Source organism: Fonsecaea multimorphosa (assembly GCF_000836435.1).
Source record: "Fonsecaea multimorphosa CBS 102226 unplaced genomic scaffold supercont1.52, whole genome shotgun sequence".
In the NCBI taxonomy this organism is placed as follows: Eukaryota; Fungi; Ascomycota; class Eurotiomycetes; order Chaetothyriales; family Herpotrichiellaceae; genus Fonsecaea; species Fonsecaea multimorphosa.
Window position 1 is genome coordinate 60,246 of NW_015971686.1, and position 25,762 is coordinate 86,007.

The 25,762-nt window shown below is 53.0% G+C and overlaps 4 protein-coding genes across 4 annotated transcripts; 2 read left to right on the forward strand and 2 right to left on the reverse strand.

Annotated features, from left to right (window-relative positions):
* Positions 1-1,555: 1,555 nt before the first annotated feature.
* Positions 1,556-3,378, forward strand: Z520_12289 (uncharacterized protein; the record flags this gene model as incomplete). Its single annotated transcript, XM_016782775.1, has 2 exons — positions 1,556-2,579; positions 2,624-3,378. 2 exons carry the CDS (start codon positions 1,556-1,558, stop codon positions 3,376-3,378), a joined length of 1,779 nt encoding a protein of 592 aa, XP_016626141.1.
* Positions 3,379-10,320: 6,942 nt separating this feature from the next.
* On the reverse strand, positions 10,321-10,791 carry Z520_12290 (uncharacterized protein; the record flags this gene model as incomplete). The annotated part of the gene is made up of 2 exons (XM_016782776.1): positions 10,321-10,712; positions 10,767-10,791. The coding sequence occupies 2 exons, from the start codon at positions 10,789-10,791 to the stop codon at positions 10,321-10,323; spliced, it is 417 nt and encodes a 138-aa protein (XP_016626142.1).
* A 2,448-nt stretch (positions 10,792-13,239) lies between these two features.
* On the reverse strand, positions 13,240-15,106 carry Z520_12291 (uncharacterized protein; the record flags this gene model as incomplete). The annotated part of the gene is made up of 2 exons (XM_016782777.1): positions 13,240-14,831; positions 14,887-15,106. 2 exons carry the CDS (start codon positions 15,104-15,106, stop codon positions 13,240-13,242), a joined length of 1,812 nt encoding a protein of 603 aa, XP_016626143.1.
* A 1,048-nt stretch (positions 15,107-16,154) lies between these two features.
* Z520_12292 (uncharacterized protein) lies at positions 16,155-25,757 on the forward strand (the record flags this gene model as incomplete). Its single annotated transcript, XM_016782778.1, has 2 exons — positions 16,155-25,665; positions 25,717-25,757. The coding sequence occupies 2 exons, from the start codon at positions 16,155-16,157 to the stop codon at positions 25,755-25,757; spliced, it is 9,552 nt and encodes a 3,183-aa protein (XP_016626144.1).
* Positions 25,758-25,762: the final 5 nt, after the last annotated feature.

Here is a 25,762-nt window from a genome sequence, read left to right on the forward strand (position 1 = left end):
TCTAGCAAGCACCCAGCAAGCAACATCGAGGCCGAGAAGAGGCAATTCGGCTCTGTGCACCATCGCCAGCTCACCAGCCTGGGTGCCCAGCGAGCCAGCTATCTACCTGCTAGGTATCAGGCGAACCAGGTGAACCAACATACCAGTCGGGGGTGGCCAAGCTCCACCAAGCTCCACCAAGACACGACAAGATGGGACAAGTCTGGCCCTGATTGGCCTAGGCTGCAGCTTAGCGTTATCCTATTCTGGCCTAGCGCCACTTCACATTCCACAACGAGGCTAGACCCAGGGCGACAGGGACGAAAACGTAAGGGGGGCCGGCGGGGGTTGGCGGGGTATCACATGCTCCCAGTTGCCCAAGCCATCATACCCCGCGTTGAAGGGGGAACCTCGTCTGGAGGACTGACGGGTGTGCTGGGGAAGGAGATGGGAGACATCTTTTGAGACTTGGATATTATATTGCCAGCGAGGTCTGTTTCTTTTCTCTTTTCCCTGAGTTATTTGTCCCAGGGTGAACTGACTTCCAGAGTGGCGATTAGGCCTTGGGGTTGACAATCATCTCGCCTTCATCTCCAGCCCACAGCTTTCCGAAGTCCGGGTAGGCGACCAGGAGCCTTTGGTGCCTTTCTAGCACCACTGCATTCCTCCCATCCCCGCTGCATGGGCTGAACCTTGGCCAGCTGAGCAAATCAAGGGCATTGGAGACACCGCGATAAGGCGAATCTAGGTGCTAGGCCCGATCCCTTGCGCAATCCGGACCCGGCGCCCAATCTGGTGCGGATCGGCGCTTGAGTTGATACAGAGCCTGGCGTGCTGGAGATCTCCAGCTTCTGGCTGGGGGTTGTAAGGCTTGCAACCAGTCACCTTGGGGCTCGAGTCAGCTGGGTGGGAAGAGCACTTCAGCCTAAGTATGCCGGTAAAAGAATGAGAGGGGTTGGTGCAATAGGATTCTCCCTTGGCGACGCACCGGAGGCGGAGAGAGAAGTTCGGATCGCAGTACCCGAAGTTTTTTGTTTGCTCAACCTCGCCATCCTCTCCACCCTCTTGCCTCGTACTTCCTACCATCCTGACAGTGACAGGCGAAACAAGTTGACAGATGCAGGCCTTGCCAACTTCTTCCTTACAACCCGGGCACAGAGATACGGCTTGCAGCCAGCGGATTGGCCCCGTGGCTTGCAACTATTGCTTCATCCCTTACATCTCGACGTAATCAGTCTTGGGGGAGCCACACAAGGCCGACCACTGCCCACCATCACCACCCCCTTCCAAGCTGTCAGGAATATGCAGGCAGCGCAAACTGTATGTCCGCTCTGTGCTTCAACTTGTCCTCCGAAGCTGTCTGATTTGACTGTTGCTATCTGGTCTGCCATTCTGGCACATCCGTACTGTTTGCCTTTGGCCATGGGGTGCATCTTGACCGCAAGCTCCTTCGTCCTCCTCGCCTCTCATTTTCCACGATGCGGGTGGTATATGAATTCTGGCTAGACCCCTCCTGGGTTGGACATGTTCCTCCATCCTTTGTCTCACCATCTTTGCTGCGTTTCGCTTGTCCACAATGGCCGCAGTCACAATCACTGTACCACTTCTCTCCCCAGGGTCTGCTGCCCGGCGCACAGGCCCGCGACCAGAATCATGGACCATTCCGCCGGTGGACGTCAATGAAACCTTCATCAGGAAGCTGGCGATCCTGATTCTCAGTCTGGTTGATCCGTTCGATGCCTTCTACATCAGATGGACGGCCGACAACATCCGCAGCCTCCTGTGCGCGGACAACGAGATCGTCCCCTGGCTCACCTGGATCAACCGGGCATCCTACCAGATGACCATGCCACTGCCGAGGGTGCCCAAGAACCTAGACCGGCTCATCTACACCCTGCTCCCCTCCGCACGGATCTCGGCCACCACCGGCACCTTCAACAGCTCCTGGAAAATTGCCGAAACCATGACCCTGATTGGCCTGCCCACGCCCAAGGAGAAGGTTCTCGCCATGCAACACTGCCTCCGGAATGCCCTGGACTACAAGAAGCTGCCTAGGTGCCGGGATCCGCTTCCACGCAGCATCTTGGGCGTGGCGGGCCTCCATCGCCGCATGACCACCCTTGAGCAGCGGATCGGAGAGCCCGCTCTCGACACCAGATTCACGGTGGTGCTCGCTCTGAGCCAGGACTACGCGTGGCCCCAGACCGTCAAGACCCTCGCCGTCACGGGAGAACTGGACCATCTGCAAGTGGCGGCGATGCAGCAACTTCCCACGGTCCAGAGCCCCGTCCTCGCTGTGGTCCTGGTTGTCGTTGTGCTTCTCACTCCGCCCTTTGAAACCCAGCTGGAGATTCCACATCCCGGCTTCCCCTTTGAGGCTGAGATACGAGACAATTTCTTCCTCGGGCTCAACAACCTGCAGGCGCGGTACGGGCTGCAGAACTTCGCCCAGAGCCTGACCCCGGCCATGGCCAACCTGCCAGACGCTCAGGTGAGCGACGTGGCCCAATGGAACCGGTACTGGGACGCCACTTTCCCTCAGGTCTGCCCCCCACCAGCGGAGGAGGAGGAGACACCACGGAGCAGCAGTGACAAACAAAGTGAGAAGCCCTCCTCTGGACGGAGCCTGGGACGTGCCCTGCAGGGCAGCGGTCGTCGGGGTCTCTTACATCACAAACTGTCCATCCCGTCTCTGCACCAGAAACTTTCCCTCCCATCCCTCCGGCCCTTTATGTCCTCGCATGGCCGATCATCCAAGTCCAAGCAACCGCCGCCACCACCACTTCCCAATTAATAAACGACTCTAGGATGACTCCCTCCTCCTCCCTCCAAATCAAGCTCCTGGACTCGGCCTCCAAGGTGCAGAAGAGGGTGGGGATGAGCAACGCCGACTTCCACATGCTCACGACTTTCGCTCGACAAGCCCATTCCAGTTATCTCGCCAACAACCCGGATTCTCCGTACGCCGACCCCCATGTCGTCTGGGGAGGGATTCCCCTGAAGGAGCTGGCCGTCATTGTCCAACAAGTGTTCCGTCTCTGCGAGTCCAATAGAGTCTTCTTCCCGCCCAAAACTCCAGTCGAGTTGAGGGTGACATGTATCGAACAGCGCGTCTACGCCGCCAGGAAGACGTGGATGTATGCGACGCGAGACAAACTCAAACGTGCCAACAAAGACACGACTTCTTCTTCTTCTTCTTCACTGCCCAACAACGACAACAAGCGTGGACCGCCTCCGTCTCGGTGTCCGCCGCCCTCGGATCATCCATGTCAGATTCATGTCCAGGAGCAGCAGCCCACGCCTCCTCCTCCTCCTCAGCCCACCATCCCACCCACACTTCAGCCTGACCCCAAGTCAACGACGAACATGATGCACCTGCAACACCTTCTCTGTTCATGAACAACAAGCAAACAAACAAACAAACAAACGCTCACTACGATAATAACGACTCGCGCACGGCGCTCAGCAAGGTTTTTATGAAGCTTTTCTCAAAACGATCTTTGGGATGCCGATATGGGGCGAAAAGGGAAACCAGATTGGACCTCGCCGGCGATGGATGAAATGACTGATTGACTTGTGATTTTTTCTGTCCTACTTGCTCTTTTCTATATAACGGCCTTATGAATACTATGCACTCGCTAACTGTTGTCTACCGTTTGTTTCCTCTGTTTCTTTTTCTTTTCCATTCCAGGCTGCTGAGGCTGAGCCCGTGAAAATCTCTGTGCTATAGCATTGCATTGCATTGCATTCCTTCCGCCCTTCCACTCCGCTCCCTCTGTACCTGTAGGGCTAAAGCGAGTACATCCCCCCAAACCCCCTTCCTCAGCGAACGTGACCCAACACCCAACACCCAACTCCTATCATTCTCCTGAACGAGACCCAAACACCAACTGGGATCCTGCAGGCGGCAATGCCCTCCCAACAACACCCTCTTCTTGCCCTTTACACCGCCATTTCCTTGAGAATGATTTGTGATTTGTCCCCCTTTTCCCCCTCGTATTCACCCTGCTTTCCTCAGGGTGTCCATGACACTTTGATGACGTCAAGACTGGAGTGGTGGACTTCCCTCGTTTCTCGCCAACCCATGAGCAAACGTGCTTTTGATCCAACAAGCTTCACTTTTGTCTAAGTAGCAGGGAAGTTCCCGGTAGGTTTAACCTTTTCATCTAGCCAGCCCCTGGCACCCACCTGGGGCGGTCACCCGTGGTGTGGTGTGTCATGACTTGACCTACCTATGGGTGCCTACCAATGTGAGGGATTACTCGCCCGTATCATGGAAAAACAAAACCACAGGCATTTTCGATTTCGATTCCGTGACAAGACATGGATCGATCGATCGGTCGATCCAGGGGAAGTTGCTTCTCCATGGGATATGCGTAGCTACTAGGTACGTTACGATATGCCAGTTCTGCACAAGCGTTTTCAGTTTGGCAGTGTCGAGGTGACCCTACTTTAAGTTCCCACTCAAGAATATCGTTTGGGCAGTCCGGCCGGGAGGTATTGTACTAGCGTAGGGGCTTATGAAAAGAATGGACAGATTGGAGGGGAATCGGCAACTAGAAGGTTGCTATCCGAGCCTTAACTCTGTTTCCATCCATGTACATAGGTGACCTCGATTGCGAAATCGAGGTACACACCGAAATGAATTGTTGAGGGGGTAAATCTAATGCTTTTGTATTGGACAACTTGTCATTCCTTTTGTGTGTATCTGCTTCTGCATAATCCAAGAGAGGGTTCCAATATGCATCTTCTTGCGCGGAGGAGGAGGAGGAGGAGGAGGCGATCGGCACGGACAGATGTTTGCTCGCAAACAATCAAGCACAGGATGACGACTTCCCGTGTTGGTGTTTTGGGGGAGAGAAGACGTGCCACATTGGACACCCTGAAGGCAACACCAATGGAGAGCAATCATGATACTAGTACCTGACAAAGAGGACACATCATGAACATCATCAGTAGTGACCGCATCCGACTCTACAAGGAGTAGACGGCGCAGGAGCTGTCGAGGCTGTCGAGGCTGTCCAGGTTGCCCTCAGTTTCACAGGCCAGCACAGTGATCGCTGCTTTTAGACAGTCCGGCTTCAAGCTCTGGTAGCATAAGGCGGCACTTCTCATGCGGACGCCGAGATCACATTGAATATTGCCTGGACGTCTGGTTGCATCAGTCGGCGCTTGTGTATTTACCAGACACCATGCCATTTCTTGTTGCTTGGAGCTGGTCTTCGTTGTGTGGCCAGGACATCCTTGCACAATCTGCCGTTACATGTCCCTGGACCTTCGCGAATCTTGCGTGAGGGAGTACGAGGTACGTCGTTGCCCAACAGCCTTGGTTGTCATCGGCACTGAACCACAGTCTGCGTTCAAACACTGTCTGCTAACCTCAACTCTAGGATAGCACCCTGTGATAGACCCTGAGCCTGATACCATAACCATGAGGGTATTAGCCAGAGGAGTTGTCGCCATCACCTCCTCCTCAGCTTCTCGGGATCTTGCTAGTGAGGCCACGCCTGGTCCTCGCTCTCCCAGACCACCTCCTCCTCCATCATGATGTTGCCAGCGTGGCGGATGCCCACTGCTAGAGACAGAACATGAACACAACCTGATAGGGACAGAAATTGCTCCCTGCCTGACCACCCTCGCCAACACCTCATGAGCTTGCTATTGAGGCGACTGCGTTCTGGTTGCTCAAGAGTCAAGGATATATGGCGGACTCCTTCTCACCTCAACAATCCTTACCATACCTTTGAATGTCGGCCTTCAACAAGGAAAGGACCTTTGAACATATATAAGTTCAGTTGGAGAAGACAAGCCGGTGACGTTTGGTCTTGTACAGAGTGACGCCAACCTGGGCTGGACAACTTGCAGGCTCACTGGGCATCAACACTTTTACAAAGACATTTCGGACCAGCAACATGACAACATACCCGGCAGAGCCCAGAACACCGTGCATTGGTGGGCTGGGAGTTCAGAACATGGCGGCTCTCGCCCGCCAGAGCCCAGAACACCGTGATTGTGGTGGGCGGCAATCCCTTCCAACTGAACTCGTCGTCGTCTGCGTGGACTGCAGCCACAGTATGCGCAGTTTGTCATGGTGTTGGAGTTAGGGGAAAGCGACGACGACGACAGCGTCCTACCCATCCCGAAGGGCAATCACAACGTCGTCTTGGATGATGAAGAGGCTCGCTCTAGACATTCCTTTGGATGAGATCAAGTTCTGGTCATTTGGCCACGAAACCTATGAGGATATCGTTCATATCGTTCTTTGTTATCCCTCTGATGCCCAGAAAGTCGTGCAGCAGATTGTCGACTTTTTGAGATCAATTGACCATCCGAGAGACCAGCCACCTACTAGCGACTGGGCGACAGATAGTCCCGACGTAGGCTAGGTTCTCACATATTCGCATTGGGTGTACCGAGCGACAGATGCATTCCTTACAGAGGACCCTTGACTGGCTCATGACCTGTGAGATCAATCCACAATGTTGGTGCCACGGCCCGCCGCGTTGACGGTTGTCGAGTTTTCAAGGTCGAGTTGTCAGCATACGAGAGTTCCGAAGAGCCCAGAACACCGTGCACGCTCGGCAAGATCAATCACAACTCGATCTGCTTCCTTGAGAGGGGTGTCCGCATCCCTAGCAGACTATGGCTGACGCCTGCAACGAAGAACGCCAATGACATCAACATCACACTGTTCAATATCATGGATCTCTTGGCTCGGCCTTTGTCGTCGACAAGTTATATATCCAGATACTCTTGAAGCCCTTTGAGGCGACAGGCTGACTCGAAAGATGCTTACGGCGTCATCCAAGAAGTGATATCGATCGCTGGAGTTCGGCTAGGATTGTTTCCCCGCCGGTGACTGCGGGTAGGTTTTGTGCATTTTTGATCTCCTCGCCAGCAGAAATCATATGTTGGCCAAGGAGATTGAAATTTGACTGCGGAGGGAGGGTGTCTAGGAGGGAGGGTGTCTTGGAGGGAGGGTGTCGTCGAGGAGGGTGCCTGGGAGGGAGGGTGTTGTCGAGGAGGGTGTCTGGGAGGGAGAGTGTCTGGCAGGAGGGTGTCCAGGTAACCCATCGGTGTGATGGCGCTCCTCATCTCCATTTGTGTCAACTTTCACAGCGTGCTTCTCCTGCTCCAGTTTGGCATCGCGCCATTGCTGCCTTGTTCGCGGCGACGGCATGTTTGAGGTCGTCTGTGGGGACACAAAAGAAGACGTCGAGAATGCCTGCATGACTAACTACAGAGCGACCAGCGCTCGGCTATCTGAAACCACTGAGGTGCCAAGGCTAACCTCTCAGCCAGCGCCGTGCCTGCCACATTGTCTAAAGACAAACGGTAAACGGCAAATTCAGTCATCTTTATATCATGGCTATCCATGAGCGAAGGCATCCACAACATTGGTACAATATGCCCAGAGGCGAGTACGCCTTCTACTCAGACAGGGTCGAAGCCGCAGAACACGCCGATGACAAGCTGGCCAGCGACTGGGGACGTCCTGGTACTATCAATCCGCCAAAAGGGAGTGGATCCAAGGGACGACAGTGGCATGCAAGAGGACGAGAAATGCATACACCTAGCCAATCGTAGCACTACTGTCGGCCGCATCTTACACTTTGCAGAGAGATACAACAATTGATCTCTACATCAATCAAGACCAGGTTTTATCCCTCCTCACAACTGGAGAAGTGACCAGTCTGAGCACTTCCTGCTATCATGATCAAGGCTTTGGTCATGTTGTGGTCAGCGGCATCTTCAACATCTTCACATCTTTTGTCAAGAAGGGCGCTGGGAGTATCAAAGATGGAATCCTGTCCTGATAGACCGGGGCACGAAAAACGCCTAGGTGAGACTCTAATTGCCTTTGGCGCCTCTCGGTGCTTGTGTGCTCGCTTGCTCGCTTGTATATAAGCAGACTCACTCTCCGGTCATGACAACTCCAGCAAACTCTCTCTCCCATAATGACGACCCCAGCACGCGTGCGTGCAAAGAAACATGTACACCTCCGCCCCGACTTAAGATATTGCTAGAATGTTGGCGAGGGGCGACGCCTTCACTATTACGAGTTCATACACCCATGGCCAGCGTACGCTCGTGTCAGAGGGCAGTGGAGCGATACTGGAAGATGAGTCAAAGAGAGGGTTCGGTGGAGAAAGCGATGATAGCGACAGCATCAGCCGACAAACCAACGACCGCATTGTGGCTTCTACCTCGTACGCGGACGTGCACTCTATACAGACCAAACAAGGACAACCACCCAGTACGCCCGATTCGTAGCTCGGGTCGTATGAGAGCCCGGCAGATTGATCGGTGTGGTTGTCCTTCGAAGTGTCTTCACAGAGTCCTCCCAGCAACCTTGAAAGAAACACAAGTCTCCTCTTGGACGAGAAGTCTGAAAACCCGCCAAATCGACCTGAGACGTGCGAGTGGGAAAGTGAAATACTAAAGCAACGACGGCAGTCACTCGGATCTGATTTGTTCGCCTCTTCTCCTTCCTCAAGACTGTTCTGGACGTGGGCCCACGGATTCGTCCAGCTGGGACCAGACCAGATGTAGATTCCCAAGGTTTTCTCTGGACTTTCGCGGCGAAGGGTGGCCAAAGCAGCATAATACATAAACAAGTCACGCTGGTCCTTTCGACGAGAGCCATACCGAGTACCTCGTCGACCTCGACTGAATTGCAACTCGCCATATCGCCGCCGTGGGTCGAATGGCTCTATTTATTCCCTTCAGGCTACTATACATACCTAGGTAGTCCCCAGACTGGCCCTTTACGATACACACGCCCGTGAAAGGCTGTCGCCTCCACCAAAAACCTACCCAAGTAAGACAGCCCGTAAGGATGAAAGAGACGCTGGAGATATCAGTGGGATCGGCATTAGAAACAAACCGCAGGTATCTCCCGCCCGTCTACTGAAGGAGCTGCGCTGTATGTTGCGTCCCAAGGAGTACCTAGTATTGCTACCATTACGAGGAACTACTTACTACCTATAGATCGGGAGCCCGCTCGAAGAAGTGTCCTTTTTTTTGTTAGTTACCTTATTAATCTGTAACTAACGGAACTGCGTATGGCGATCGCAGTTGTTCATGCTATTGACGGAAGGGAGGGTGGACACTGCTTCGGACGCCTCCTCTCGTACCCTACCCATTCCCTTCTTGATCTTCTTCATCTTCCTCCTCGTTGAATACCCGCGCACAGCCCAAGAATAGGCCTTTCCCAGAACCGCAGAACCAGGACCATCTCTGAGCCTTCAGGGCCAAGAGACCCGATTGCCCGGATTCCGCGAAAATTGCATATGTGTCGTTGTCCGCAGCTCAAAATAGTGGAACGAAAACAGGTCGGGGGAAGTCAGAAACAGCGGACAATCCGCAGTACGCCTTGCCTGCAACCGGAGAGCGCGTGCCCTGTAAATGAAATCGTAATCGGCCCCCGTAGGGCAGGTTTGTTTGGTTGGTAAAGCGTGCGAATTCTTTGAAAGGGATGTGTGTGTGTGTGTGTGTGTGTGTGTGTGTGTGTGTGTGTGTGTTGCGGCTTTGGACGCAGAATCGACGTCTCCTCTCCCGACTCGGGTTGGTCGGTGACGGTGAAATAATAAATGAGATCAAGTGTGCTGCGAGAGACGGTCCAGTGGGTACCTATGTACCTATAGTAGGAAGTCACAGCCTGGGTCTTGTTGTGTGTAGGTAGAGCTGATTAGGGGCGTGATGCTGCCACGATTGGAGATAGAGTTTCATCCCTTTTTTGTTTTGCTTCTGTTTTTGGGAATGCGAGTCGGTTCTACTTGGTGTGCTCGGACGAGGACGGTGAAGGGGGGTTCATGGTGGATGTCGGCTCATGAATCACGATAGCGTACCGAGTATCCAGCGAGCCAGCTAAATACCTAAGCATCGGCCAGGGTAGTCGATAACCCGGAAGATCTAGCAAATGCTGAGATAACCCCCAAGGAAGTCTGATACAGTGGTAGGGCAAAGAGATGTAAAGGTCTGCTCTTGGAACAGTGGCGGTCAGATCGGCTGGGGTTGAATGCGCAAGTAGATAAGATACCGAGTACATTGAGAGCTACTGGGCTAGCTAGCTGAGACGATGCGCCCGGGGAAAGCACATGTACGGGCGCTTCGTGGGTATGAAGAGGCGCCCAGTGTGCCAGAAGCAGGCTTCATCCAACTCCCCAACTCGCCAACTCGCCAACGTGTAATAATACATCGCTCACAGGCTTCGTGCGTAGCCAAGCAAAATCATCCGATCGCCACCCTCTCTCTGGCAGACTGTTGTATTGTACAAGCACGAAAACAGCGTAAACAGACCGCCTGTCGCCTGTGTCGTCCCTTACAACCACAGCAAACTCAAAAGGTGCAGATGGGTTCGGGTTCATCAGGGAGAGGAGGATAGTCTGGCCTCCTCAGGGACGCGAATATCTCCGCTTGCTGCCTCGCTTTTCGCTCCGTGGGCAGCAGCACAAGCAACGACCCAACTTTCGCAGCCGCCCCGGAATGGCGATACGTGAAGATGGCGAGCCTCAACATCGTGTTGAGTTCGCGGCCCAGCATCGCCAGTCGAACCCTCCTTCCGTCAAGTTGCTCTTGGCAATCTCTCTCCTCTTCCGACTGCAGGGCCGCAGAGAGGACCGACAGAGGCTGCGGTCTGACCGGTGACTGCTGCCTCTGATGGCTGTCCGTTCCCAGGGAAGGATCACCGGCGAGGGTCGTGATAAGTGGTCTCTTCTCGAACACTAGATCTACTGGCGATCAGTCTAACCTCCAATTAATGCAATAGAGGGAAGATCTGTTACCCGAAGATGCTGGCGATGTGTCCATTCTGGCTTTCGCTTAGCTTTCAGATCTGTAGGGCCTGCGAGCCCTGTTATGTGCAGTTGAACGGTCTTGGGGTGGACAGGAGCTGAAGAGACTTGAAGTCCAACATGTATGAACGGTGTTTGATTTCTGACACAACTCCCCAATGCATGTCCAGGTAAGAGGGCTTAAAGTAGTTGATTGTCGGGAGAAAGAGTTTGGATGGCAAGGAGGCTCTGTCCCTGGTGGAAGGGAATAAAGAGTCCACGGGCTCCAGGGGGGTTCCTATCTCCAGGCCGTCCCTGATACTCAGCTCACTCCCATGTAGTGACAGCGGTCCGTGTTTTTGGGTCGCTGCTTCTGACAGCTCCCGATGGCATATGCAAGGTGCTGTCAATGATAGGGGGTCCTGTGAATGGCGAGGTTATGGATGGAATTAATGCGTCTGCTGTTTCTGGGACGCCAATGATGCCCCGAATAGTCTGGCCAAAGCGCCTGACACCAACAATCCATATCTGGAGGCGATGGTCATCCCTGGATCTGGGATAAGCAGGCACATAGGCGAAGAGTTGTTGGTCTGTGGCAAGGAGATCGCTCGGACCACCACCAATGTGCCCCCAATCTCGAATGATATTGGCTGAGTGGCTGGCGTGGAGTCCTGTCAGTTCCAAAGTCACGTCCACCAAACACTCCGGCACACCCGAGGCCCTTCCCTCCCGCACTCCAGCAGTGGCCTCAGCAAGGTATCCAAGCCCTTTGATACAGAACGGAGTGTTTGCCCGGGAAGGACAGGGCCAGGGTGCAGAAGTGAAGCGCAGCAGAAACTTGCGGTGTACGGGGAGAGAATAGACCTGGTAAACGAGTGGTCAACACACCCCAGTGAACGCATATTAGAGCCACATCCCGTGTCCCCACATTGACCTCTCGTAGCTGCTAGCCGAAGGAAGTGCTGGGACGCGTTCCGATTTGCCAGAACTTCGCTCATGTCAAGTGTGGTCAATGCGCAAAGGCCTGAAAATGCCATGGTCCAGATCGAGCCCTTCCAGCCCTTTCCTGTGAGATGAATCTGGTGATTCCCTCCACTCCAGAATGACCACTGCTTGGCCTCCCATGGCCCCCCGATTTTGCTAGAGCCCCGTCGACTATGGAACTGAGGCTTGAGGGAGTGGCGGTTCAGCCTTGTGAGGGCCTCGATTTCGCAGATCAGCCATGCCAGCACTGTTTGGTTTGCCCCGTTTTCACGTCGGAGGCTCCCGTCAGGACGCGCGGCGCCGGGTGACATGTCCTTGCTCTGGGGGATCAAGGGAAAAGTCAAAATGATCGAATAAAGGCCTAGCATTGGGTGTGGCTTTGGTTGACAGGTCGACGAGGGGCGATACGAACGGGCTGAGATGTCACTGAGGCGGTCAAATGACGCTCATCCAATGATGGCTCTCAGCAATGGAATTAGCCTTGCGCCTGGCCAAGTTGCCACTGCTTTGCACTCCCCTTGTCAAGCTGTCAACCACTTCCTCTTCCAAGTGATTTGCTGCAAGGGGGCTTGCCACAAGTCGAAGTGCTCACAGGCTTCAGCGTTACGTGCCGTTTCGCAAGCCGTGCGCGACTTTGGTGCATTCCATAGCCCACTCGATGACTTGGTCAATGCCCTCGAACGCAGATCTTGCCTTGAGGCAATCCAAGGAGAAACCGACCCCTTGCCTCACGGTTTGCTGCGAGCAATCAGCTTCGCTCTAGGGAGAGAGCGTGGTGAGAATTGCTCTCCAAGAGGCGCCATCATCCAGCCCAACCCAAGGGAAATTCCGATTTGAGTGCCCTGTGGCGTGCAGATGTTAGAATAGCCAGGACAGCCTCCTGCTTCTGTCAGGGGAAGATTATTCACATGTTAGCGGGATGAGGTTCTGAGACCAGTGGAACGAAGAATGTGTCAAAGTTGCAGCTTGCCAGAGAGTCTTGTTCACTTGACCCTGCACCCAACAGCACCCCGGCGACCCTGAGACTGACTCCTTGCATATGAGGTTGTAGAGGTGAAAGACTAGCAAAGACGACTTCTGCCGTTCTCAGGCAATACCCCCTCGCGCTTAGAGCCACTGAACAGGGAGAAAGGCCTGGCGACTAGGAAGAGCGAGCTCGGTTGATTCTGTCGGGCCACCTCCTCCAGGTATGCTGAACCAGGAAAATCTCTACCACTTGTAGCCACTGTGGTATTCCCGATTGTGTCATGTTACTATCATTCTCATGCTTCCCAGTGCTAGACGAACCGCAATGGGGTAATCACCACAGTCCGCTGGCTGAAGGCCTGGACTATTTCCCCGCCTATACTCGTCATCGAGTCGAGAGTGCTTTGTTCAGTTGTTCAGCCACTTCAGCGTCGATGCTGGGGGATGCCAGTCGTCCTGCTCCTCATGGAGCATGTTGTTCAAATCAGACTCGTTTGTTCATTTCCTTCAAGGTCCCGGAGAGGTTGCTCTTGACTCAGGTCGGATCAGTAGCATGCGCGTCCCAGTCGCTAGCCCAGATGAAGGTATTACACCTCCATTGCGTCCCTTTCTCCTGCTTGCCGCTGGGGCCCAGTGGTCGCGCGCACATCCAGAAAGATCTTCCGCAATTAGCGCCCGGTTTCTTGGTCAACATGGTTTTGCAGGGTTCGCCGTGCTCGCATTTTGGTGCCACGGGCTTTGAGAACAATTTACCCCAGCTTTGCCTGGCTGAGAAACTGGCGGCTTCATCCTCGAGTGACGGAGCGGCTTTGGGCGTCAGCGGGTCTTGAGGCCATTCTTCGAGTTTTGCCTCAACCACGGGGTCGTCCACCTCGGGGGCCTGCGCAGCCGACGATTTGGTGGAAAAGAAACCTCTAAGACTCTGCTGGCCCTTGCCGACGCCGTTGGAGGTCGTCTGGGGAGTCGTCTTGCTGCGCTTCACCACCGTCGGTGATTCAATTGCCTTTGCTGGCCTTTTTGTACTGATGCCCTTGGTGTTGGTAGAAATATTCGAGACTGTTTTTGAAAGAGCACTAGAATCGTCCGCTTCAGAAGGTGCCAGAGCGTCGGCACTTGCGATAGCTGGCGTCAGAGGGATATCCACCACTGCACCGTTGGTGTCTGTGTCACCAATGCTGCTCTTCGACTTGAGGGTCGATGGCTTGCGGGTGAACATGTCCCGGATGCTTTGCCGCTTGTCGAATTCTTGTATCAGCTTGCCCGACATGGGTAGCAAGCACTTGGTGGACCAGTCCTGTTTGCGCACGCCATCCACGAACATGCCCGGCGGGTTGACCATGTCTAGCATATGTCGCTCAACACCATCGACAACCACAACATCCTTCAACACAGCGTAGACTGGGCAGTGATCAGATCCCATCAGTCCTTCCTGGATGTTTGCGTCACTGAACCAGTCTTTCATATCATGGCTGCACACCACATAGTCGATCCTTGATCCATAGTTTCCTGGTCGGGCATTGACTTTAGTCTCCCAACAGGTGTACATGCCTTTGCGACCTTCATGGAAGGCCCGACAGACGTCCCACATGATCGGTGTTTCTCTCCCCTCGTCTCTCTCCCCGTGGACTTTGCCCCCCACAAGCAGCTGGTTGAACATCCTCCGTGCTGGAGTGGAGATCCACTGGACTGGGTCAATCCCGTTCTTTCGCATGCTCTCTTGTGCTGCTGCAGTGTCAATCTCCTCCCTCGATATGTTGAAATCGCCCGTCCAGACCACTCTTTTGCCCATTCTCACGAGGTTACGTATTCTTGCGTCGAGCACCCGAAGATAGCTCGTGCGATAGTGAGTTCGTGTCTCATCTCGCTCGGCCGGACAGTAGGTGCCAATGAGGACAAAGGCAGGGAATTCGAGAATGACACATCTTCCCTCGGAATCGAGAGTTGCCGGGTCGTAGTCTGCTTCGGACAACTGTTCAGCGTTTGGATATCCTCCGATCTGCTCCTCTTCGGGTAGGTCTCGAAAACTGGTAGAGCTATTCGGAGGGGTCAGGACGCCGGTGATGCCTTCTTCTGCTCTGATGGGGGCGCAGGTGGCATTCCGCGTGTAAATGACGACGCCGGAGTATCCTGAGCATGTCAGCGTGGCGGAAGCAACAGATATGTGTATCTAGAGAGTTGAAACCTTTCTTGTGCTTGGGCAGGCTCCAGTAGTTGTCCCAGCCCGGCACCAACACCATGTCGTCGCGGAGATCTTTCCGCTGGATTTTGGTTTCTTGGAAGACAACCACGTCCGCCTCGAGAATGTCAAACATGCCCTCAAACGTCCTCTTGTCTCTCCATGGTTGGTATCCGAACGGATTCCGTATGCCATTGACATTCCAGGTGGTAATGCGAATCCCCATTTCTGCAGGCTACCGAGGGCGCCGGCGCCTCATCGTCGGGAGCGGTCAAGGATGGGTGAGGGAGAAGTCAGGAGACCCAGGTGGAAATGAGCGACACGATTGCAGGGTAATGAAAAAATGAGAGAAAGAGTGACAAGATGAGAAAACAAAAGGCCGCAAGGGCGAGGGTCACGCAGTCGCACTCGAGTGAGTTGGACGGGGAGTCGGGGACAGTGATGTCGAGATTGTCTGACGGGTATGAGCGCAGGTGGTGATAGCGGGAGTGTAGCGGTGGTGCAATGTTTATGGGGCACCCAATTAGGTACCTAGGTACCTACCTTGCCTACCTACCTAGGGTACCTTAGGTATTGTTAATCCCTATGGGTGCCTACGGACCTAGGTACTATGCGTAGCACCCTTAGTATGGAGGATCTAGGCGTCAATGCTCGTCACCAGTGGCTGACCCGTGTCACCGTGACTCCATGGTCGCGTCTCACCGTACCAGGTACCTAGGTACCTACTCGCTAGGTACTAGGCTACTAGGCTACTAGTTACTTGGTACCTCGTGGATTGTACCTCGTAGATTGTGCGTGTGCTGCGCTTGCCGCTCCTCTGACGTAATGAAGCATCAGGCGCAGGCAATTCATCATTCGCAGTTCTTCATCTTCTCCAACTCACTGATCAACACCGTCACTTTCTTCAAAAATCATTTCCACTGAGCTGGAAAAGAGCCGTGAGAGGAGAATTCAAGTCCCTCCTTTGTATCACTTTGGTTTTCGCTACAGCCCCGGCGTCAAACTTGTTCTTCGAGTGCTCGCATTGAATTGTCCTATCCGCCTTGTGTCAGTGATACAACTCGATCTGCCCCGCCACAGTTGAGTGGCTGTGCCATATTTTCAAACTTCGCGATTGTCCGCAGAACGGGAGAAACCTTGAATTCTGTTGCCCTAATCCTCCTTTTACGCCTTTGCATCATCACCGGCAAAGGTCTCATCCAGACCACATGTTCCCTTCGTACAGATAAGACTCCTACTTCATCCCGGCCCGGGTAACGGCCAGCTCGCCCAAGATGTTGGAAAGTCTAGTCGCCAATCTCCTCAATCGCTTCTTGGGCATGTACGTTAAGAACTTCGATCCCAAGCAGCTCAATGTAGGCATCTGGTCGGGCGACGTCAAGCTGCGCAACCTCGCGCTGAGGAGAGAGGCTCTTGACCAACTGCATCTGCCAATCAATGTGGTAGAAGGCCACTTGGGTGAATTGACCCTGTCAATACCATGGTCCAACCTGCGAGGAAAGCCCGTCAAGGTCAACATCGAAGACGTCTTTCTGCTCGCGGCGCCCAAGGAGGAAGATGACTACGACCCGGTCGAGGAGGACAAGCGGGCGGTAGCCGTGAAACTGGAAAAGCTCGAGAGTGCCGAGCTACTCAAGGAGCGCAACACCGAGGCCATGAGCCCAGAAGAACAGCAGAAGAGTCAGAGCTTTACTCAGAGCTTTGTCACGGCCATCGTCGACAACCTTCAAGTCAGCATCAAAAATGTCCACATCCGCTACGAAGACTCCATCGCGACGCCTGACCACCCGTTCGCCGTGGGCCTCACACTTAAAGAAATGAGCGCCGTCTCAACTGATGCTGACTGGCAGCCAACATTTATCCAGTCCACCTCGGAAACCACTCATAAATTGGCCGTCTTGAATTCGCTGGCTCTCTATTGGAACAGTGACGCAGATCTGTTTGGGACCGGCAAGGGTGGTGATGTTGGCGCCGAGGCACAAGAAATTGACAAGGATGAGCTCCTCCGCCGCTTCAGAGAAGGCATCGAAGATACTAGCCACTCACAATATCTGCTCAAGCCCGTCAGCGGTCGGGCCGGAATTGAGATGGACAAGACGGGTAAGACGGACAAAGCAAAGACCAAGGCGCGGCTGCTCTTCCAGGAGCTCGGGTTCATCATTGACGATGAACAATACCGTGACGCTCTGATGCTTGTGGACCTGATGCACTACTTCGTTCGTCATCACGAGTACAAAAAGGACGCGCCAAAAGAGAGCCCCAAAGAGAATCCTCGAGCTTGGCTCAAATTCGCCGGAAATGCCGTTCTGACCAAGATCCACGACCGGAACAGGAAGTGGACTTGGGAGTATTTCAAGGAACGAAGGGACACCCGACGCAGATACATTGAACTTTTCAAGAAGAAGAAGAAGGAGCAAAAGTTCACCGAACAAGAAACAAAAGACTTGACCCAACTGGAGCACGATCTGAGCTATGAGGATCTACGATTTTGGCGATCGCTCGCTCGGACACAGCTACGCAAGGAGAATGTCGGTGTGAAGAAGCCCGCCCAAAAGCAGACTTGGTCCTCTTGGATTTGGGGCGCCAAGGGCCAGGCCGAGCAGTCCTCAGAGAATGACGAAGAGGCTGGCATGACTGAACAACAGCGCAAAGAGCTCTACAACGCCATTGACTGGGACGAGAAGAAAGCGATCGCCGAGAGCGTTGATATGCCCCGAGAGAGCGTCAAACTTGAGGTAGAATCGAGTCTCAGAACCGGCAGCTTCACTTTGAAACGAGACCCCCACGGTCAGGAGACCGAGGTTCTCAAATTGGTCTTCGACAATTTTAAGGCAAAGGCACTTCAACGACCTGACTCTTTCCTGGCTGAACTGGCACTCGGAGGCTTTCGTGTCTACGACGGCACGACAGAGGGGACCTTGTTCCCACAAATTGTCAAGGTCAAAGGGGTAGAGAATCAGCCCAAGGATGAAGTGAAACAAGACGGCACGGAAGATTTGGACGACGAAGCCGAGTCAGAAAGTGCGGTTGCAGAGAAAGGAGAGCAGGAGGAAGACAGCTTGTTCCACCTCGTCTTCGAAAACAATCCCCTTGATGAAAGCGCCGACACAAAAGTCGATTTGAAACTCAAGAGTCTCGAGTTCATCCATAATCCCAAGTTCGTGGTCGAGATTGTCAAGTTTTTCAAACCTCCAGAACGGCAGATGGAATCCATTGGCGCTCTGCTCGAGACGGCGGGTGCAACAGTGGAAGAGATTCGCCAGCAAACCCGCGCAGGTCTTGAGTTTGCATTGGAGGAGCACAAGACCATCAACGCAAATCTGGACATCCATGCACCTATCTTTATCATTCCTGAAAGCATTACGGAGAAGAGCACCCTCTGCATGATTCTTGACGCTGGTCATGTCAGCCTCAATAGCGAACTTGTTGACAAGGAGACGATGCGGGATATCCACGGCAAGCAAAAGCAGAAGTACACCGAAGAAGATTACAGACAGCTTGAGGGCTTGATGTATGACAAGTTCCACTTGAAGCTCGAATCAACACAGGTACTGATTGGACCCGGCATTGAAGAGACGAGAGCGCAGCTGGAGGCAGAAGACGACTCTCAGAGCATGCACATCATTGACCGCATAAACATGGCCTTCCTCCTGGAGAACTCGATCATACCGAAAGCCCCCGACATAACAAAGGTCCGCATCTCCGGCACGTTGCCTGTTCTCCACGCCTCCATATCAGACAAGAAATACAAAAATATCATGAGGCTAATAGACGTTGCGATCCCGAAGTTTGACACTGCCGAAACCGAAGCAAATGGCACTGCGGTCGAGTCGCGGCCGCAGAAAGCTACCGAAGATCAAGCATCGAAGAGGAAATCCGTACAGTTGCTCGAAGCCAAGGACATCCCAATTATTGATCACGACTCAGATTCAGAAGACGCTCCCACCAAAAAGGACTCCCGGAACAAGCCCGAGACACCTGCCAATATACACCAGCGCAATTTTGAAATCAACTTCACAGTCGAAAAACTGCAGGCTTCATTGTACAAAGCCGATCCGGACGGCAAGAAGCCGGATCAGCTGTTGGTAGAACTTGTGGCTGAGCGCTTCTATTTCGATTTTTATCTTCGCCCCTACGATATGGTGGCTCAAGTGCTGCTGCGTTCACTGAGCGTCGACGATCACATTGAAGAGGAACCACTACCCGAATTCAAGCAGATAATATCGTCCAAAGGCTTCAATGCAGAAGAAGGAAAGGACTTGCTCAACGTCAAATTTGTCAAGGTCAATCCTGAATCGCCTGAATTCCAATCTACCTACGAAAGTATTGCTACCAACCTTGACGTAGCCATGTCTACCATCAACGTAATTGTTACAAGGCGGACGCTCCTCACTCTGCTGGACTTTGTCCTTACCACCTTCACGAGTCCTGGTGATCAACAGGCGACACAAGAAGATACAGACGAACCGGAAGAGAGAGCCGACGATCCTCGACCGGCAGAGCCCCAGGCAGACAAGATTAGAATAAAAGCCCAGTTGACCAGCATTGCGCTCATTCTGAACAACGACGGTGTGCGGCTTGCGACACTTTCTCTGAACTCTGGTGACGTTGGAGTCTTCCTGGACGCCGGCACCATGCAGGTCAAGGCGAGACTGGGGAGTCTGTCGTTGGTTGACGATATCAATGAGGGTGCACCCGAAGACTCCCCATTGCGCCGGTTAATTGCCATTGAAGGAGATGATCTAGCGGATTTCAAGTACCAGACCTTCGACTCTTCCCGCAAGGACTACCCGGGATATGATTCGGGAATCTATCTTCGGTCAGGGTCCATCAAAGTTAACTTCCTGGAGGAGCCGTTCCGGAAGATCATGGAATTCGGGGTTAAGTTTGGGAAGATGCAAGCCATTTTCAATGCAGCCAGACAGGCGGCCGCCAACCAAGCTACACAAGTACAAGAAAGTGCGCAGAAAATGCACTTCGACGTCATCATCAAGACACCAATTGTCGTTTTCCCCCGAGCCATGGTCGAAGATCGACCTCGTGATCTCCTCACAGCCTATCTCGGCGAGATATACGCGAACAACAAATTCGTCGGTGTCCAGGGCCAAAAGGGTGGCCCGCTCGTCAACAAGTTGGCGGCCGGCATCAGACACATTCGCTTGACCAGCGAATTCCATTACAGCGATGGCTCGTCCCAGGAGCTGGAAATGATTGACAAGGTTGATCTCGATTTCAAAATTCGTTACCTTGAACATCAGGCGGGAATTGAGAGACCAGATCTTGAAATCGATGGTTCTATGTCGCCGATAAATCTGAGGGTTTCCCACACTCAATTCAAATTTCTGATGGAATTGTCAAAGACCATTCCGGCAGCTTTTGCAACCGACGATGAAAGTGAAGAGGATGTGGCTGAGGAATTGCCGTCATCCACAACAGAAAGCGCGAAGGCCGCTGAGCCCGAGACAACCACGTCCGAATCGCTTGCTAAACCCTCATACCAAGGCCCCGAGCTTGGGACTGGCGAAGAGACATGGACCAAATTGAACTTGGTATTCAAAGCACCAATGATCGCCCTGGAACTGATGCTCGCGGATGAAGACCGGCCAATTGAGAACCTCGAGGCAGCCAGCCTGTCAAAGTTTTCCATAAACGAGACAAATATCAAGTTGAGGATGATCAGCGACGGCGCTATGGAGGCTGAGCTAGTGATTCACTCTTTCACCGTCCGCGACAGCCGCACGAAAGAAACAAATAAATTCCGGAAGATAATGTCTCTGATAAACAACGATGTGCAGCAGCAGTTCATGGCGAGTCTGTCTATTACTGGTGGAGAAGAACGCCACATGATTGTCATGCTTACCATTGACAGTCCCCGGGTCATTGTCGCTTTGGATTACATCTTCGCACTTCAAGCTTTCGCAAATACGGCGCTACAATCCGACGAGCCGCCACCGATTGCGGAGGTGGACGATTTAACTGAAAGAAGTGATCCAAGCCTCGAAAATGACCAAGGCCAGATGGAAAGTGGCGCTCAGGAAGTCGAATCAGCGGGTCAGTCATCGATGACCATATCATTTCGACTCAACGTCGTGGATGCGCAGGTCATCCTGATCGCAAATCCCACCATATCCAACACCGAGGCTATTGTTCTTGGTACCAAAGAAGTCCTCGTGTCAAAGCAAAACGCGATGACGCTGCAGGTCAGTAAAGTCGGAATGTTCTTATGCAGAATGGATCGCTTTGAAACTAGTCGTCTTCGAATCCTCGACGACTTCAGCATCCAAATGTCCATGGATAACCGAAGCCAAGGCAAAGAGTCTTCGTTGACGTCGATTCACATTGGTATAGAGCCTCTGGTTCTCCGCCTGTCACTTCGTGACATCTTGCTGGCGATGCAAATTGTCAGTAAGGCTTCGTCTACAACCGCACAACCGAAGATGCAGGAAGATACAGAACCAAAGAAGCTCAAAGATGTGAAAGCATCCTCCAAGGCCCCTTCTACGAAGCGCAAGTCGATAGCAGCGACATCAACAGCAGCACAGAGGTCCAAGAGATCCAAATCAGTCTCCAAATCGACCAAATCTGGATCACAACAGCAGTCTTCGAAGTCGGTTGTCATGAGTCGGGAAGAGATGGTCGCGCAAATCGAAGGCATCCGGGTTATATTGATTGGAGATATGCACGAACTTCCCTTGTTGGATTGGAGTGTGAAGAAATTTGACGTTGATGTGCGTGACTGGTCCAGCTCTTTAACGGCCGACACCAAGATCGATACTTTCATCAACGTATACAATTTCTCAAAGTCCGCATGGGAGCCGTTGATCGAGCCTTGGAACCTTGGATTCCACATGTCCAAGCAACTCCATCCCGAGGTGCTGTCTATGGAGCTGTATTCGCACAAGAATATGGAACTGACGATCACGTCCGCCACAATTGCCCTTGCCTCCAAATCCTTCGACTTTCTTTCAACGGATGAAGACATCCTATCAAAGCCGCGGGTGGCAGACGCGCCATATCGAATCCGAAATTATACTGGATTTGATCTTAGTGTCTGGGCGGATGAGAAGAGCGAAAGCGCAGCTGCAGCTAAACTCACCGACGGCGAAGAATATGCCTGGCGATTTGAAGATGCAACTTCTATGCGTGAGAGTCTCTCACCGGAAGGTAATGCTGGCCTGGTCGGTGTCAAGCTCGAGGGTAGTGGATTCGACAGCGTCGTCCGAATTCCTGTCATCCGCGAAGGAGAAACCCTGTACAACCTCAAGCCGAGGAAGGACGGTGTGCAGCACCGGATGCTTGTCGAGGTGCGACTGGGGTCTGACAATGTCAAGTACATCACTTTCCGCTCACCCCTCCTCGTCGAAAACAAGACCCAGATACCCATCGAGGTTGGCGTCTATAGTCCCGACGATGGCCATCTCCTCAAGATAGAGAAGATTGCTCCTGGCGAAGGCAAACCTGCTCCCGTGGGAGCAGCATTTGTCCATTCACTGGTTTTGCGCCCCGACCAGGGATTCGGATATGGCTGGTCGAATGAGCGGCTGTTCTGGAAGGACCTCCTGAGAAGACAAACCAGAGCTCTCACTTGCGAATCTGAAGGTCGAGATGAGTCACCGCCTTTCTTTTTCCAGATGCACGCATCGTACGATGACAAAGATCCCATTACAAAGATCTATCCATTCATGAGGATCCAGGTTTCGGCACCCGTCGAGATCCAGAACCTGCTACCGTACGACTTCAAGTATCGCATCTATGACAAGAACACGAAAAAGGATTGGACAAACTTCCTACGCAAGGGTGGTGTGAGCCCGGTACATGTCGTGGAACTATCTCACCTTCTATTACTGAGTGTTGAGGTGGAGGATGCCCCCTTCAAACAAAGCGACTTTGCCATCATCAACAGTGATACCCAAGAGGGATTTCGCCGAGAGAAAGTGCTGCAGTTGAAGGACGAGAGAGGTGCCCAGTTGAGACTAAAGCTTCACTACACGAACATCAAGGACAGCGGAGGGGCATTCAGAGTATCAGTGTACAGCCCCTACGTCCTTCTGAACAAAACTGGGCTTGACATGAGCGTTCAGAGCAAGGCGTTTCTCGGGTCTTCCACCAAGGCTTCATCCCCCCAGGGAGCACGAACAAGCGCTGGAGAAGGGACAGCTCTGCCAATGTTGTATTCGTACGGCAGCGATGATCGCAAGAATCGTTCTCTCATCAAGATCGGCGATTCCACCTGGAGCAAACCGCAAAGTTTCGACGCAATCGGGAGCTCGTACGAGGTCGTCTTGCCCTCCGCCTCAGGCAAGTCTGAGATGCATGTTGGAGTATCTGTGGCAGAAGGCGAAGGCAAATACAGCTTGACGAAAGTTGTTACCATGGCACCACGCTTCGTGCTCAAAAACAAGATTGGTGAAGATATTGAGCTCCGAGAACCTGGTTCGTCAGAGGTTTGGAAGATGAAGAACAATGATCTCTTGCCCATGTACTTCATGCGGCAATCACCTGAAAAGCAACTTTGCATGTGCTTCCCCGGGGTCAATAACCAATGGTCATCCCCATTCAACATGGCAAATGTCGGCATGACCCATGTCAAACTCGCCAAACATGGCCAAAGACAAAAACTCGTCCGCGTCGAAATCATTCTGGAGGACGCTACCCTGTTCTTACATTTCAGCATCGAGACGAAACATTGGCCGTTCTCGATGAGAAACGAGAGTGACACCGAATTCTTGTTCTTCCAGGCCAATCCCAACCTTGGTGAGGATGAAGAAGAAGATAAAGGAAGCGGCTGGAAGCCCATCCGATATAGGCTTCCTCCACGAAGTATCATGCCTTATGCTTGGGACTACCCCGCGTCGAAGAACAAAGAGCTCGTCCTTACCGCCGGGGGAAGGGAGAGGTACGTCAAATTGGCAGAAATAGGAAACTTGATCCCGATCAAGCTGCCACCGGATGACCGTGGAGGACCAATGAAAGTGATCGACATCAACATTGTTGCCGATGGACCAACACAGACGCTGGTGTTGTCCAACTACAAGCCGTCCAGGTCGATGTACCGACAGAAGACGGGTATGACGACCGCATCACAGACGAGCCTCAATCAAGGATTTGAAGTCAAGCAGATCGAATCAGAGGTCAATTTCAAGGCCGAGCTGCGACTGGCTGGCATTGGAATTTCGCTCGTCAACAGCAAGCTGAAGGAATTGATGTATGTCACGTTTCGGGAGATGGACCTCAAGTATGGAGATTCCAAGCTCTACCAAACATTGAACTTCACAGTCAAATGGATACAAATCGACAATCAACTGTATGGCGGCATCTTCCCGATCTTGCTATACCCGAGTGTAGTGCCCAAAACCGGCAAGGAAATGGAGGCGCATCCCATCTTCCACACAATGGTTACAAGGGTCAAGGACGATTCTTACGGTGTGCTCTATATCAAATACGCCACGCTGCTTCTGCAGCAGATCACGGTTGAGCTTGACGAAGACTTTATCTTCGCAATGCTCGACTTTGCGAAAGTGCCCGGAGCGTCGTGGTCGGAAGAGAAAGAAGGAAAACTGTGCGACGAGAGTCTCGACGTGCCTGAGCCCACACGAGAAGAACAGGGTCAGGACGTCTATTTTGAGCTGCTGCATCTGCAACCTATTCAGCTTGACCTCTCCTTTGTCAGAACAGAACGCGTAAACGCCGAGGACAATTTCGTCAACAGTCCGCTGATGTTTATCGTTAATGTCATGACTATGTCGATAGGGAACGTCAACGACGCGCCCATCCGATTCAATGCGTTGATGCTCGAAAACGCGAGGATATCCGTTCCAGCACTGATCGCCAACATCCAAAACCATTACACCCAAGAAGCGCTACGTCAAGTCCATATCATTCTCGGTTCTGCCGACTTCCTTGGCAATCCCGTTGGATTGTTCAACAACATCAGTTCTGGTGTTGCCGACATCTTCTACGAGCCGTACCAAGGCCTCGTCATGACCGACAGGCCACAAGAGCTCGGTATTGGCATTGCCAAAGGAGCCAGCAGCTTTGTCAAGAAGTCCGTCTTTGGCTTCAGTGACAGTATGGCCAAGTTCAGCGGTTCCATCTCCAAGGGCCTGGCGGCTGCCACCATGGACAAGGAGTTCCAAGACCAGAGGCGAATGTCAAAGAGTCGGAATCGACCCAAACATGCCCTTTATGGCGTCACTGCCGGGGGAAATGCCTTTGCCGCTAGTATGGCCAGCGGTATTGGAGGCCTGGCACGACATCCTCTGGAGGGAGCAGAAAAGGAAGGGGCTCTAGGCTTTGTCAAAGGCGTCGGAAAGGGCTTCCTCGGTCTGGCCACCAAGCCTGCCATCGGCGCCTTCGATCTCGCCTCGAACGTGGCCGAAGGAGTCCGCAACACCACGACAGTATTCGATTCGGAGGGCCTGGACCGTGTTCGTCTGACTCGCTTTATTGGTATGGACGGGATTGTGAGGCCGTACTCGCAACGCGAAGCCCTCGGGCAGTTCTGGCTCAAGACCTGCGATGACGGCCGATACTTCAACGAAGAATACATTGCCCACTTGGAGCTCGAAGGCGGCGACATGATGGTGGTTATCACCTATGAACGCATCTTGATGATCCGGACCAAAAAGCTGCGCATGGAGTGGGACATCAAACTGACGGACGTGCAGACAATCAGCAAGGAGCGGACGGGGATGAGTATCGGGTTGAAAGGAGGAGCAAACGGACCCTTCATTCCCGTGGCGGATGAGGGTAGCAGGAATTGGCTGTACAAACAAATTGCCATTGGTAAGTGGACATTCTTGACGCCTGAAGAAATGCTAACCACCACTGTACCAGCCGTGAACGCATTTAATGACAAATATAACGCAAAAGGATGAGAGGC